General features: G+C 42.7%; 2 protein-coding genes across 3 annotated transcripts; one reads left to right on the forward strand and one right to left on the reverse strand.

Moving 5' to 3' along the window:
• Positions 1-176: 176 nt before the first annotated feature.
• On the forward strand, positions 177-6,332 carry trmt6 (tRNA methyltransferase 6 non-catalytic subunit). Its single transcript, XM_010733236.3, has 12 exons — positions 177-556; positions 836-966; positions 1,160-1,269; positions 1,964-2,055; positions 2,161-2,244; positions 2,328-2,452; positions 2,610-2,780; positions 3,014-3,165; positions 3,345-3,430; positions 4,141-4,243; positions 4,590-4,676; positions 5,676-6,332. The coding sequence occupies exons 1-12, from the start codon at positions 450-452 to the stop codon at positions 5,835-5,837; spliced, it is 1,410 nt and encodes a 469-aa protein (XP_010731538.2). The 5' UTR covers positions 177-449; the 3' UTR covers positions 5,838-6,332.
• chgb (chromogranin B) lies at positions 6,223-11,670 on the reverse strand. Of its 2 annotated transcripts, XM_027284445.1 has the most exons (8): positions 11,502-11,670; positions 11,307-11,353; positions 11,118-11,208; positions 10,376-10,622; positions 8,444-10,282; positions 8,146-8,251; positions 7,934-8,044; positions 6,223-6,810 (listed from the first exon to the last, which is right to left on the reverse strand). In XM_027284445.1, the coding sequence occupies exons 1-8, from the start codon at positions 11,539-11,541 to the stop codon at positions 6,730-6,732; spliced, it is 2,562 nt and encodes an 853-aa protein (XP_027140246.1). In that variant the 5' UTR covers positions 11,542-11,670; the 3' UTR covers positions 6,223-6,729. The 2 variants fall into 2 exon arrangements, with proteins under 2 accessions (XP_027140246.1, XP_027140244.1); XM_027284443.1 differs by having other exon boundaries at positions 8,444-10,622; positions 11,502-11,669.
• Between the last annotated feature and the right edge of the window lie 514 nt (positions 11,671-12,184).

Here is a 12,184-nt window from a genome sequence, read left to right on the forward strand (position 1 = left end):
TATATATGCAAACATGCTGAAATGTTGTGAGAAAACAGTTTCATTGATTAAAAAAATTAAAAAATAAAATGGGGACCACTTTACAATTTCAAATAAATTCCATTAAATTCATGGCTGTTGATCGATGATTCTGAAATCTACATTTTCACCCAGTCACCGCACTTCGCTTCTATTGGCCGCCAAGCTCAGCGACGCGGAGCTCAGCCAATCACGGACCACTCTGTTGAAGCAGGGCTCTATCGGCAGTCTGCGATCGTTTAGCCGTCCTGAAGAAGCTAGGGAAATGAAAGCTAACACGTGGGCATAGCAAAATTGTGTGTTTTGCTTTTAGTTCAGGGTGGTCAAGTGCCTTTTTTAAAATCGTGCCTTGTCAACGGCGACTCCGTGTAATTCCCCGAAGGCGACAAATACCTCTGCGGCGACCGGTGAGCTGGTTTATCTGCCGTACTATGGCGGACAACGGAGACGATGATGCTCAGTACAGAATTAAAGGAGGCGACTACGTTGTGTTGAAACGAGGAGATATCTTCAAAGCTGTGCAGATCCAGCCGAAGAAGTAAGTCAAAAATATTCACCATGAGATGGCAAAATATTAACCCCACTGTGTGTCTCATTTATTCTGTTTTCAGGCACAAACTGGGGCTTGACTGACATGACACTAGTGATAAATCATCTAACATAACATGTACTGTACTAATGAACTTCATACCAAGGCTAATATTTGATACCTCAACATGTGTGTCTGTGTATGTCGCACTGAAGGCTTTAAAAATGTCATGCTATTTTTTTATTTTTTATTTTTTGTAAATGTGTGTGTGTATGTGTTTACTCACAGGAAGGTGATTTTTGAGAAGCAGTGGTTCTTCCTGGACAATGCAGTGGACCACCTGTACAGCACCACATTTGAGATCGTGTCTGGCGGAGTCCTGCAGCCAAAGAAGCTCAAGGATGCAGAGAGCTCCACTGGTGTGTAACCTGCTGTTCAGCACCACACACACACACACACACACACACACACACACACACACACCATTCACCACTCATGTTCATGTTTGAGCCTCCTGTGTCATTTAGATTTAATGCATGGACATGTAAAACACTGTCGACAGCTACTACTTTCATTTTCACGTTGAGTAATCTATTTATGTTTTCTTCCTAGATACAAAGGAGGCGGGCACAGACAACAGAAACATTGTAGATGACGGAAAATCACAGAAACTGACCAGGGATGACATTGAGACACTCAAAGAGCAAGGTCTGAAGGGTCAGGTACATCAGTAATCTTGCCATTACATACATAAATGGTAAAGTATCGCTGTACTGCCAGGTGTTGGGTTTATTAAAGAACAATCCTGGCAATATTGTTTTCAAATTCTATGAAAAACCAAAGCCAACAATGATTAGATCCAACTAACTTGTAGTACTGTCTGTGCAGCCAAAGGCAGATATACTGTGGCTTATTAGTCTGCTTCTTAGACATCCATTGTTGTCACAAAAGTATTAAAAACACACAAATGAGTCACACTATTGCACTAAGCCCACGTTCTTTTATTATAATAAATGTGAGCACCATAGTTTAAATCTATGCACTGCTGTCCTGGTGGCTTTCTTCTCATTAGTGCGGCAAATTTGTTTTAATACACAGCAAGTGCACTATTCAATCCTGTTTGAGTAATGTTTGCTAAAAACTACATTACCCAACCACTTCAGGAAGTTTCTCAGCCATTTTTCTGAAAAAAAGAAGAAGCAGCTTAAAGTATTTCCATTTTTAGTACAAACTAGTGGTCTATTGCCTGAATGCCACATGCAGGGTAGGAAAGTTAAAAAGTACTGAGAGATAGTCCCACGCATTGCTGGTTTTTGTCTTGTCATGGGAAATTTATCTTTTAATGTATCAGATAAAAATGCTGAAGCATCACAGAAGAGAGACTAGTGACAGTATGTGTGTGTGTTTGCTCCGCAGGAAATCATTCAGCAGCTCATAGATAACAGCTCAACGTTCAAAGATAAGACTGAATATGCCCAGGATAAGTACATCAAGAAGAAAAAGAAGAAGTGAGTTGCTTCCGATGATGCACCCACAGTTTCCTTCATGTGCAAAAAAAAATGTACTGCGTTGTAATTAGTGTTATCAGTTGTTCCTGTCTTGTCCTTTTCCAGGTATGAAAATACTGTGACAATTCTAAAGCCGTCCTGTCGCATCCTGGCTATGATGTACCATGGCCGGGAACCAGGGAAGATATGGTGAGTCAGCACACAAAATGCGTGAAAGTTGTATTTTTATAGAGCAGAAAGAGATGAATTTTATGGTTTTTTTTGTGATGCAGCCACCTGCGGTATGACACACTTGCCCAGATGCTGACTCTGGCAAACATTCACGCTGGCAGTAAAGTTTTGGTGTTTGAGACTTGTGCTGGCCTTGTGCTAGGAGCCGTCATGGAAAGAATGGGTGGTACGTCATTCCTGTGACCTTTTTTTTTCCTGTGGTGTTTTATCTGTTTGACTAAATGATTTTTCACTTTTTTTCTATAAAAAGAACGTGTCTTCTCTCTGTACTTTCCCCTTTCTGTGCCCTTTGTATAATTACCCTCTTTTTCCTCGTCATCCAGGCTACGGCTCAGTGATCCAAATGTACCCAGGAGGTGGGCCTGTTCGGGCGGGTGTGGAGAGCTTTGGCTTCCCTGCACATTTTCACGATATGCTGCATGAGTTTCCCATCTGCCATGTCAATGCTCTGCTGGCAGGCACTCTGGACACCACTGCCAAAGAGCCCAGTGCTGGTAGAGCTTTCCTTTTTCAAAATAAATCTCCCCAAGATGTTTATAGCCTTGTTGTTTTTAGATGAAACAAAGTACAAGCTAGTGCTGAAATGCCAAAGAAAACACAACAGTTCCCACTTACAACTTCACAAAGGCTTTGCACGTGAGATTGCAAACATGAATCATTTACCTTTTACACACGTCTATTCTGCGACCTTGCTCTGATAACGATCATCTCCTTCTCCATATTACAGACTCAAAGCAGTCCAACGTGGCTGAGGAGAAGGAGAAGCAAAACCAGCCTGAGGCAGAACAGCAGGGGAGTCCAGAGGAACAGAACATGGAGACAAATAGTGGCGCTGATGACCTAGAGAAAGAACAGAAGGAGAAACGGAAAGAAGCCAAAGTATGCCCACTATTTACTAACCCCACTTAGGACATCCTTCATTTTTACTTTACTGCCATGGCTTAATATTTGTTAGTAACAAGTACAAGTTCGAAAAAGAAATAACAAAGATTGGATCTGTAAGAGAGAGTTGATGTCCTGACTTCATGTTTTCGATTTTTTTCCGTTTGTTTTTTAAGGCTCAGGAAAAAAAGGTAAAGCTGGAGGAGAAACGGAAGAAGCTGGCAGCCGCTGCAGCCCTGCTGGAAGGCAGGAATGCCGACGGGTTGGTGTCAGATTTAGCTTCTGCTTTCACATTTCTGTTTCTCTGCACTGCTCTGCTCTTTTCAGCATCAGCCTCTTTCCTCTCCCTCCTCAGCCTCGTCAGTTCTGGATTGCGCCATGCAGTAAATAGCAGTAATTAAAATGGATCTACAGTGATGAGAAAACTGATGAATGATTAAAATATTGTTAAGCATGTCTATAAAAGTCATGATTTAGTCCTTTGGCTTTTCTCTGAGCTGACACGCAATGATTAGCACACAGTGTCCATACAAGGTGAACGAAGTGATTACTTTGCAGTTTCCTGTCATATAAAATGAACAACTTGCTTTATAGCGGTTTTATAATTGATGAATGAAGTATTGTGAAGGTGACATCCGAGCCAGAAATACAAGTATTGATCTGGTTAGCCTATTGACTTGCCTGCATGTCCTTCTCTACATCACAGCAGCTATGTCATAAACTGTACCTCAGTGCACGATTTTCCAGAGTGTCCTAAATCTGCCTCCTCCTGGTGTTCACCCAGCTATATAAAATATGAACTCAACGGGTACAATGGGTACTAAAGCCTTCCGGTCGTAACTCAAATGCAGCGCTGATTGGCTAAATTCCGATACTGCCAACGTACACATTCCCAATAACAAAGTGTGTGGTTTACTGTGTATTTCACATCGGACAGGTGTGCTTGATCATCCCTTTGTTTCCCACATGTAGGTTGGTTATAGCGAGTCGCTTTCACCCGTGTCCAGTCCTCATGGGCCTGCTCAAATTCCTCGCCCCCTCCAGGCCTTTTGTAGTCTACTCCCAGTACAAAGAGGTAAGATCGCCACGAGAACCACAACAACACTCTCTATCTTCAAACGAAAGAGGATTATTAGTTATCGTGGAAAGATCTCTCATTAGCTGTCACCGCTCACAGGTTTTTATTGCTTAGAGTTCCAGAGGGAAATGTCCTTATTGCATTACTGCAGCGGACATCCCTGACACCGCCAAGGAGTTGCAATGCTTATCACGTCCCAGCACTTATTACCTCTGTTGTGCTTATGTTGCTAAAACGATCACACTCTGTGTGTGTGTGTGTGTGTGTGTGTGTGTGGACTTCTTCACTCTGCAGTCCTCCTCCTAATGCTTCTTTTTCATCTCTTCCCCCACAATCTCTGCAGCCTCTTATCGAGTGCTACACAAAACTCAAGGAACAGGGCGGTACAATCAGCCTCCGACTCACAGACACCTGGCTCAGGCATTACCAGGTACGATTTAAATCAGTTTAAGTTTCTCCAATCAATGTTTTCATAAAAAATAAATAATGAGACAGATAAACAAATAATGAGTAATTTGAAAGAGTGATGAATGCACAGGGAATTATCACCTGACTATGCGCCTCCCCTCAGCTAATCGAACCCTTTTAGCGTTTTTCAGCTCCTTGTTTTGGTTACAGTAAGACTGTCCTATCTCGCTATTCTTATCTGCATTTTTAGATATATCAGGCAGCTGGTTTTGGCAAAGTAAATTGGCGACTAGCTGTTGACAGTGGTGGAGCGTTTAGCAGTGAGCTGGATTTTTTCCTCAGGAGTTGGAGAACAAATCAAAGCTAATGCCAGAATGAATATTGATTGGTCACATGAACACACATGGGTGCTAATGTCGCTCTCTGGATGTGTAGAAGTAAACTTTGTTGAGCTGGCCAATGTGATTAGTGTTGGTTTAATGCTAAGTAAGAAATACCATTAATCACATAATTTGTAATAATTTTATCCATGAATTATTTTTTTAAATTATTCTTTTGGTCTATAAAAAAAACGTTGAAGTCTCATGACAGTTTCCCTCATTTCAAGATGACATGACTGAATTGGTTTCTGTGTCTGAACAACATCAGTTATTTGACTAAATATTCACAACTTTTAATGATGATGAATTGAATGAATTCACACAGCTGGAACCAGTCAATGCTTGGTATTTTTTGCATGCCATTAAATCATTTATCAGAGTTGTTGATGATGAATCAATCCACTAATTGTTTTACCCATAAATCTCCTTTATTTACTGCTTGAAGAAGAACGTGTTGCAGGTATTCCACATTTTGCAGCATCTGTTACAGAGGCTCCCACCATTTGCTCTCACTCGCTGTGCAGCAACTGGCTGCAAAAAAACAGTGTTTGCATGCTCTAGTGAGAGAGAGTCTGTCATTTCCCCCGGCCCTTCCTGTAGAATTAATGTCTCCTGACTGTATTTCTGCATCGTGTCCCTAGGTGTTGCCTAACAGGACACATCCTTTGCTACTGATGAGCGGGGGCGGGGGCTACGTCCTCTCAGGAACAACAGTTGCCATGGACCGCTCCAAATCTGCAGGCTCCCAGCGAGCTGAGGAACCAGCACCAAAGAGACTGAAACTGACAGACACTGAAGGATAAACGACTACAGAACCATCAAATCGTTTAAGGGCACATGAATAACGGCTTATAGGGCATTTTTTTCCTCCAGCATTTCACTTCACTTTCTGCTGATCTGATTTGACACATATGGACTAAGGGGGATGCAGTGTCTGGTTTGCATTCATCAGAAAACTTTCCTTCCATCTTGTGTATTCAAATCAGTGCAGATGAAGGCGTAAAGCTGAGGAGTAAACTGTAAGCCAGTCTAGGCTGTGTGAGCTCAGTGAATGTGTTACGTAAGGAACTGCTGAAATAATATTTTGTGTGTTGAGAGCAAGTGACAAGTTAGCGTCCTGGAGACCAGGTGTTAGACTTTTTTTTTTTCCCCCCTCCACTTAATGCTCTCCAGCTTCTAGGTTATAACTTTTTTTTATTTTGTTATCCCTGCAGAAAGTGCCATTTATATATGATGTAGTTGCTAATGCAGCTTCACTGTGGGGTACGTCTGTATCTGCACAGAATTAAAAAGCAGTAGTAAAGAGCCTGATGTGTGTACGCTTCTTTTTTTTCTTTTTTTTTTCATCAAAAAATAATTAGAGATATTTGTTTGGTCCCAGAATAACTTCTTTTATTGACTGCAGAATGAACAAACTCTTGAGATCACAATAATTTCTCTCAGATATATATTATTTTCATAGTTCCTCTTATTACATATATAAACATCAAAACCATTCCCATGCTGATTAATTTGATAACATCAAAATATCACAAATACCATAATAAACAAGTTGATAAAATGTGTTTGGCAAGGCTCCAGGATTTTTTTGATTTTTTTTTTTGTCTTTTTCAAAACTGTAATCACACTAAACTGGCAGACATACAGTAAGACAGCAGTAAACTGGTAGTGAAACTAAATGCTGTCCATCCTGGTTTATGTACTGTTGTCATGCAACTTGGCAGCGATTTTCTGCAACTCCATGTCCATCGCTGCAAGGTTTTCCAGATCTTTTTCCTGAAAAATATAAAATATTTATACATTAGCAACTAAATATTTCCTGAAAAATATAAAATATTTATACATTAGCAACTAAATACCATCAGTTTAATCTATTACATTTGAACAGTCGGTTGTTTCATCATGTACGGAATAGAAATCAGGATTAAATTCAGCTGAAAAATACAGCTGAAATGGTCATTTAGGTGAAACATTCCCTTATTTTCTTTTGAGCTGTGGTGCCTCCGAATTGGTGAACCACTAGCCTACTCATCCCTGATTTGTTTTTCTGCTCCAAGGTATGTTACAGGATCCTCTGTAGGCCGTAGTTCTCTTTTCAATATGCTTATTATGAGTTTAATTGCTCTGGGAGGCTATAATCATGAGGTTCTTGGTGTGATTACTGCAGCAGTCATAAAAAAAAAGCTGGCGTGGAAAGTGCAAATAGAAAAAGGGGAAAAACAAACAGAGAGAACAAGTGAAGACAGCAGACCTGATTTGAACAAGGCAATAAAAACACATTCTATGTATGCCAGAGTCATGGAAACGAATCACTGCACATGAATATCCTGGTTACATTTTGTCTTCGTGTATTTGGGACATGCTCATGAGGGACAGTTCTTGATGTGCATTTGCACAGATGCATATTCACTGATGCTCTGTGATTCTACAGGCTAAATCCTGACATCTCTGTGTAGACTGGCTATTTCCATAATGAGCATGGCTGTTTTCCCCCCCAAGTGAAACAATGTGATGGAGTTACTCGATGTGCCTCATGGCTTTACTGGGTCAGCTGAATATATGGTAGAAATTATTTTTACGGAAACGGCAGCAGAATAAACATGAAACTTATATGCATATGTATTCTTGATCTTGTAAGAAAGATTTTGAGATTTGCATGTATATTTAAATTGCCATTTTTCTTGCTTGAATCCTGGCTGCTACACACTACTGTTCATGTGTACAAGCACCAGATATATGAGGTTCTGCGTTGCATAGTAAATTACAGTATATATTGTATTTTCCTGACTTCAGTTCAGCGGTCTAGTTAGAGGTTTAACAAAGTGAACATGACAGAAAAACACATCCTCACACCAGTCATAAAGGTCATTCTTTCGCAGTGAGTGAAAGTGGTTTTTACCTCCTGCGCAGTAAGTGCTCTCTGGTGCGTGCTCCTCTTTGTTTCCTCCTGATTAGAGTGGTTGGCCAGCTGGTTCATCTTATAGTTCAGCAACTTGGTCACTTCGTCCATCTGAACACAATGAAGGCGGAAGCAGGTTATGTCTAAGCTGGTCTCTAATAGCCTCTAATATAAAGCTACAAACTATTTGCAACAATGTTATTTCTGCCTACCTTGTTTGAGGTTGCAGTGTGCTCGTTTAAATCCCTTTTAAACCACGCAGGATGGTAGTAGCCTCTGAAAATCCAGGGATTGCGCTTCTCTCCCTGAGCCAGATACCTGAAAAACAATTAGATGCCGTTCTAGCAGTCAGTGCATGCACACCGCTTAAGGGGGTTGTTCATTTCTCGTGCAAAGTTCAGTTCTGATCCATGTTGATTGGAGACATGTATTATTGAACTGTGCAGTGTTTTGTGCTCCAGGGTGCAGAATACAAACAAACAATTAAAGAGTACAAGTTGTTAGAAGTACCTCAAAGCTTCATCCCTGTCCTTTGCCTCGTCCTCATATTCCTCTGAATCACCCCTCTGTCCTTCCTCTTCTTCTGAGGAGTCTCCGCCACGTTTGTGAAGTTTCTTTTTATGGTGGTATCTGTGTGTTGGTTTCCATATGCGCTTCTCTATTTCTTCCTCTTCTTTTCCACTTCTTTTGTCCAAGTCCCATGATTCCTGGCTGCGTTCCCCATCTGGCTCTTCTCTCTCTTGCTCTGAGAGCTCTTCATCACGCTTGTGCCTCCTCTGATGGTACCTGCCAGCCCTCCAGTCTCTCTTCTCTCTTCCGGTATCAAAGTCCCAATATTCCTGGCTGCGTTCTTCATCCGGATCTTCCCTGGCTTCCTCTGAGAGCTCTTCATCACGCTTGTGTCTCCTCTGGTGGTACCTGCCGGCCCTCCAATCTCTTTTTTCTCTTCCAGTATCAAAGTCCCAATATTCCTGGCTGCGTTCTTCGTCTGGCTCTTCCCTGGCTTCCTCTGAGAGCTCTTCATCACGCTTGTGTCTCCTTTGGTGGTACCTGCCGGCCCTCCAGTCTCTCTTCTCTCTTCCGGTATCAAAGTCCCAATATTCCAGGCTGCGATCTCCATCTACCTCCTCGTCACCACGTTTGTGGAGCTTCTTCTTGTGGTGGTAGCGATGTGTGGGTTTCCAAATGCGCTTGTCTCTCTCCTCCTCATCCTCGTTGCCATGCCTTTTGTCTACATCCCAGTACTCTTGGCTGCGGTCGTCCTCTGGCTCCTCCCCCTCTTCTCCTAAAGGTTCCTCATCTCGTTTGTGTTTTCTCTGGTGGAACCTCCCAGGTCTCCAGTTCCTCTTCTCTTTGTCTTCGCCTTCTTCTTCTGATTCTGATCTCTTCTCCTCAACACCCCAAGTCTCCTGACTGCGCTCGTAGTCTTCTTCTTCTCCTCGTTTGTATTTTCTTTGCTGGTATCTTGGCCTCCAGCTGGTGCCCCTCTTCTCACGCTCTTCCTCATTGTCATCATCTTCTTCATCTTCTCCTCGCTTGTATTTCCGTTGCTGGTATCTTGGCCTCCAGCTGCTGCCCCTCTTCTCACGCTCTTCCTCATTGTCACCATCTTCTTCTTCTTCATCTTCTCCTCGTTTGTATTTCCGTTGCTGGTATCTTGGCCTCCAGCTGGTGCCCCTCTTCTCTCGCTCTTCCTCATTGTCACCATCTTCTTCTTCTTCGTCTTCTCCTCGCTTGTATTTCCGTTGCTGGTATCTTGGCCTCCAGCTGGTGCCCCTCTTCTCTCGCTCTTCCTCATTGTCACCATCTTCTTCTTCTTCATCTTCTCCTCTTTTGTATTTCCGTTGCTGGTATCTTGGCCTCCAGCTGCTGCCCCTCTTCTCACGCTCTTCCTCATTGTCACCATCTTCTTCTTCTTCATCTTCTCCTCGTTTGTATTTCCGTTGCTGGTATCTTGGCCTCCAGCTGGTGCCCCTCTTCTCTCGCTCTTCCTCATTGTCACCATCTTCTTCTTCTTCATCTTCTCCTCGTTTGTATTTCCGTTGCTGGTATCTTGGCCTCCAGCTGGTGCCCCTCTTCTCTCGCTCTTCCTCATTGTCACCATCTTCTTCTTCTTCATCTTCTCCTCGCTTGTATTTCCGTTGCTGGTATCTTGGCCTCCAGCTGGTGCCCCTCTTCTCTCGCTCTTCCTCATTGTCACCATCTTCTTCTTCTTCATCTTCTCCTCTTTTGTATTTCCGTTGCTGGTATCTTGGCCTCCAGCTGCTGCCCCTCTTCTCACGCTCTTCCTCATAGTCTTCATCTTCCTCTTCTTCTCCTCGTTTGTATTTCCGTTGCTGGTACCTTGGCCTCCAGCTGGCGCCCCTCTTCTCACGCTCGTCCTCATAGTCTTCATCTTCCTCATCTTCTCCTCGTTTGTATTTCCGTTGCTGGTACCTTGGCCTCCAGCTGGTGCCCCTCTTCTCACGCTCTTCCTCCTCTTCGTTCTCGTGTCTCTTCTCCTTCTCGTCACCCAGACTCCAGGATTCTTGGCTGCGCTCGTCTTCTGGGATTTCTCGTTTTTCCTCCACGGATTTCAGGAGAGCCTCGATGTCTTTCACATCTGCTCCCTTTGCCTCAGGTTCTTCAGGTTGACCTTTGACTGTTATCTCTTCAGTACTCTTCTTGTCCAGTGGGGCATGTTTAACCCCTATGACAGAGCAAAAGAAAGATCAAACGAGGTGATAAGATCCACTTAATACAGCTTATAGGGACAGTTTAGGATTTAATTCTTATTGGACTTTTGAAGTGAAATCTCATCTTATAATTGACATTTTAGTCACTCGCTCGTTTGGTATTTAGGTTTTGTTAAAAGCTACTGTACTGTTTTGAGTCAATAAGGCAATAAGTCAATAAGTTTTCTTTCTGTAAAACTGTAAACAGTCTTAATATTTCTATTTATTTACCAGCTTGTTTCCAAGATATTCTTGTTCAGTGTGTTTATGTGTATATTGTATTCCTTTTTGCTCCCATTGGGAAAAAAGACCTTGTGAAAAGAGTCTCAGTGGGTCCTCACTTCTAAAATAAAGGAAGTATAAAAATCCTGACCTAATAGTTAAGAGTGCTGCATCAACACTAACAACGCTCTAAATATGACTGCTTATTATCTCCATGCACTCCATGAAAATGTGCTCCTGCTACAAACCTGCTTGGAGGATGTCTTTGCATTCCTCATCCAGCTGGGAGTCCGGTTTGGAGAGCGCTTTGGACAGGACTTCAACCAAGCATCGTGTTACCTGCAATAAACAAACAAAGAAAAAAAAACCTAAGCTCTTTGCAGCTTGCACAGCTACTATTTAAAACTTTACAATCAAATTGCATGATAAAAGCATACCACGTCTTCTCTCTGCCCCTCTTTCCCCACGGGAAGCGCTAGACTTTCTGCAATAGAAAATAAAAGCAGTATTTTTGTTAATACGAGTAGAACGTGGCGCTGCGTACAAAGTCTCTGTCCATGGTCCTGAACTGTGCTCTCTGACTTAAAGCACGCTGCGAGAATTAAAAAAAACAAACTCTTTCTTTCACCTACCTGTCAGCAAAGCCGCAACGACAACGAAAATAAGTCTCATGTTTGCGGGATGAAGGTAAATCCGAGAAAACGTGGAGGTGGAAAAAAAGAAGCATCAACTCCCGTCCTCTCCGTAGCGGCAGGAGAGAGCTGCGCTGACTGGGCGCCTGCTGCTCTGAGGAATGGAGCAGAGGAGCGCCTCAAATAAAGAGAGGAGTGGGCTGGGGGAAAGCGTGGGAGGAGGGCTTTAGGCTGTGTTAATGTCATGACTCATTAGACCTGCAAAGAGAGTGATGGGAATGAAATTTGATGCATGCACGACGTCGATATTTTGTGAAAAGTGATTAAGTAATGTGGTTAGTGTCACAGGTCATTCGGGCGATCAGGTTTAAACGGATTGTGGAGGTGTTTGTGTTTAATGCCAGGAGACGCCTCAGGGCAGACAGGTACAGGCGGGGTGGTGGTGGACACAACATCTCGAAGAGTCGTGTGCTCTTATGCAGTATGATGCTTAAAAGCCCTGCGACACTACTTTGTGAAGATTCATGTCAGAGAGAAGTAGAATCAGCTCAGCCTATGTTTATTTGTTAAGATATTCCTGTTAAATCAACTCATTTACAGCTTTGTTTATGGCAGATCCACCAAGAAGATGTCTATTATGTATTGTGCTGCTGTGTTCAGCCTACAAGTAGCATATTAGGTTC

Source organism: Larimichthys crocea, chromosome XI, assembly GCF_000972845.2.
Source record: "Larimichthys crocea isolate SSNF chromosome XI, L_crocea_2.0, whole genome shotgun sequence".
Classification (NCBI taxonomy): domain Eukaryota; kingdom Metazoa; phylum Chordata; class Actinopteri; family Sciaenidae; genus Larimichthys; species Larimichthys crocea.